This window comes from Sinocyclocheilus rhinocerous, unplaced genomic scaffold, assembly GCF_001515625.1.
Source record: "Sinocyclocheilus rhinocerous isolate Xijiao unplaced genomic scaffold, SAMN03320098_v1.1 scaffold580, whole genome shotgun sequence".
NCBI lineage: Eukaryota > Metazoa > Chordata > Actinopteri > Cypriniformes > Cyprinidae > Sinocyclocheilus > Sinocyclocheilus rhinocerous.
In genome coordinates, this window is record NW_015670982.1 from 1,035,248 (window position 1) to 1,037,528 (window position 2,281).

At 36.6% G+C, this 2,281-nt stretch overlaps 1 protein-coding gene across 1 annotated transcript in view; it reads left to right on the plus strand.

The window, feature by feature from the left end:
* smad1 (SMAD family member 1) overlaps positions 1-2,281 on the plus strand; it is a 30,199-nt gene that overhangs the window by 15,811 nt on the left and 12,107 nt on the right. Inside the window, exons 4-5 of the mRNA XM_016546574.1 lie at positions 1,034-1,255; positions 1,475-1,731. Of these exons, the coding sequence (XP_016402060.1) occupies positions 1,034-1,255; positions 1,475-1,731 (479 nt within the window). The remainder of the gene's footprint in view (positions 1-1,033; positions 1,256-1,474; positions 1,732-2,281) is intronic.

The window sequence follows — 2,281 nt, forward strand, 5'->3', positions numbered from 1 at the left end:
ATTTGTATCGTGAAAAGCGCTGTACAAATAAACTTGACTTGACTTGACTTGATTGTTTTTAATATAAGAAGTTCTATTTATAGCAAATATAAAAGCCCTTTCACACCAAAATGTGTAATGAATAAACCTCAGGCTGAAGCAAAAGTAAATTCACGTCTGTACAGTAGAATGCAGGAGAATAAACACTCTTCAGCAATAAAAAAACGATGAAGCACAGTTGTTAGTTTATCTAAAGTCATTTTTGCTTATTAGTATGGTTGAACTGGATCATCAAAGGTCAGCAGCAAAGATATTGGTTAATAAAATGGGATTAGATACATTTGTGTTATTTAACATATTTAATTATTGCAGGTTTGCGTCATATTCTGAGTTTGCATTTCACTGTTTTAATTAATTTTGATGAATACTAAATCTGTTTTTTTTGCGAGTGGGATGAATTAATGCACATTCACATTTAGTCTAGAACTACATCATGTTCACACAGCGCACACAACGCCTCTGTACTTCCGATTTCTCCCAATATGGGGACAGGAGACTTGTCGGTCAATAAATGGGAAAACAAAGTAACTGGCGTTACTTTTTTTGAAAAAGTGCCTCAGATATTTTCGTGTAAATTAAAAAGTAATGCGTTACTTTAAAAAAGTAATCTGATTACGTAACTCGCGTTACTTGTAATGCGTTACCCCCAAGACTGTTGATAATACTAAGAAATGTTTTTTTGAGCAGTAAATCAGCATATTAGAATGATTTCTGAAGGACCATGTGACACTGAAGACTGGAGTAATGATGCTGAAAATTCAGCTTTGCATCACAGGAATAAATTGCATTTTAAAATATATTAAAATAGAAAACACTTTTTTGAAATTGTAATATTTCACAGTATTACTGTTTTCACTTGATTTTTGATCAAATAAATGCAGCCTTGGTGATCTTAAGAGTTACTTGTATTCTAATTTTCACACCATACTACTTTATTTTAATGGAGTAAGTGTATGTGTGCTTGTGTTCAATGAGTTCATAACCATCTGTGCAGATGTTCAGCCTGTGGCATATGCGGAACCCAAACACTGGTGCTCCATTGTGTACTATGAGCTGAATAATCGTGTGGGAGAGGCTTTCCAGGCCTCCTCAACCAGTGTACTGGTGGACGGCTTTACCGACCCCTCCAACAACCGTAACCGTTTCTGCCTTGGTCTGCTGTCGAATGTCAACCGCAACTCGACCATTGAGAACACTCGACGCCACATCGGAAAAGGTTTGACTTGTCACTGAAATGATCTCTACATAAAACAACTATTCTATAGTATCTACCTATTGTGTGTTGAATTGCACTATTATAAAGCACTAAAATATGACATTGAGTTGATATGATAGTAACATGATACTGATGAAATGGCCTGTCTCAGAAATGCTGTTAATAAGCTAAATATTGATATAATATAAACTCACAATCACCTTTTCATATATTTTGCAGGAGTCCATTTGTACTATGTGGGAGGGGAGGTATACGCTGAATGTTTGAGCGACAGCAGTATCTTTGTACAGAGTCGCAACTGCAACTATCACCATGGTTTCCACCCCACCACTGTATGCAAGATTCCCAGTCTCTGCGGCCTAAAGATCTTCAACAACCAGGAGTTTGCTGAGCTCTTGACACAGTCCGTCAATCACGGTTTTGAAGCCGTCTATGAACTCACCAAGATGTGCACCATCCGCATGAGCTTTGTAAAGGTAAGCTAGACTATATGTTAGCCGTATAGTTATCTATAAGCTAGTGTGCTCCAAAACTATGGCAAAATTCATATTTAGAAGATATAAGCAGTCTCTCACTTCCGCCAATATGAATCAGAGGTTTTGATGACGTCACCCTGCACTTCTTCTCATCAAACTTTCTGTCCAATCAAATGCTCTCTAGAATCTGAAATGTCCCGCCTCCTACACTATAAATAGACGCTGAAACTGCGGCTGAAATAGGTCACTTGTTCACAGAATTAGTATTTTCTATATGGGGAATAAGGAACGATTCAGACAGTGTAAATATTAGAGGTCGACCGATAGTGGATTTTGCAGATACCGATAGCTAGGATGGACCACACTGGCCGATACCGATTAATTAACCAATAGTTTTTAAAATGGATACTGAACAAAAACTAAAATAGTGCTTTATTAAAAAAAACAGTACTGAACCATACTACGACTACTACTAGTAGTGGTAGTAGTAATAATAATAATAGTAATAGTAAATGTTGAAATTAACACACTCTAACAAGGAACAATACTT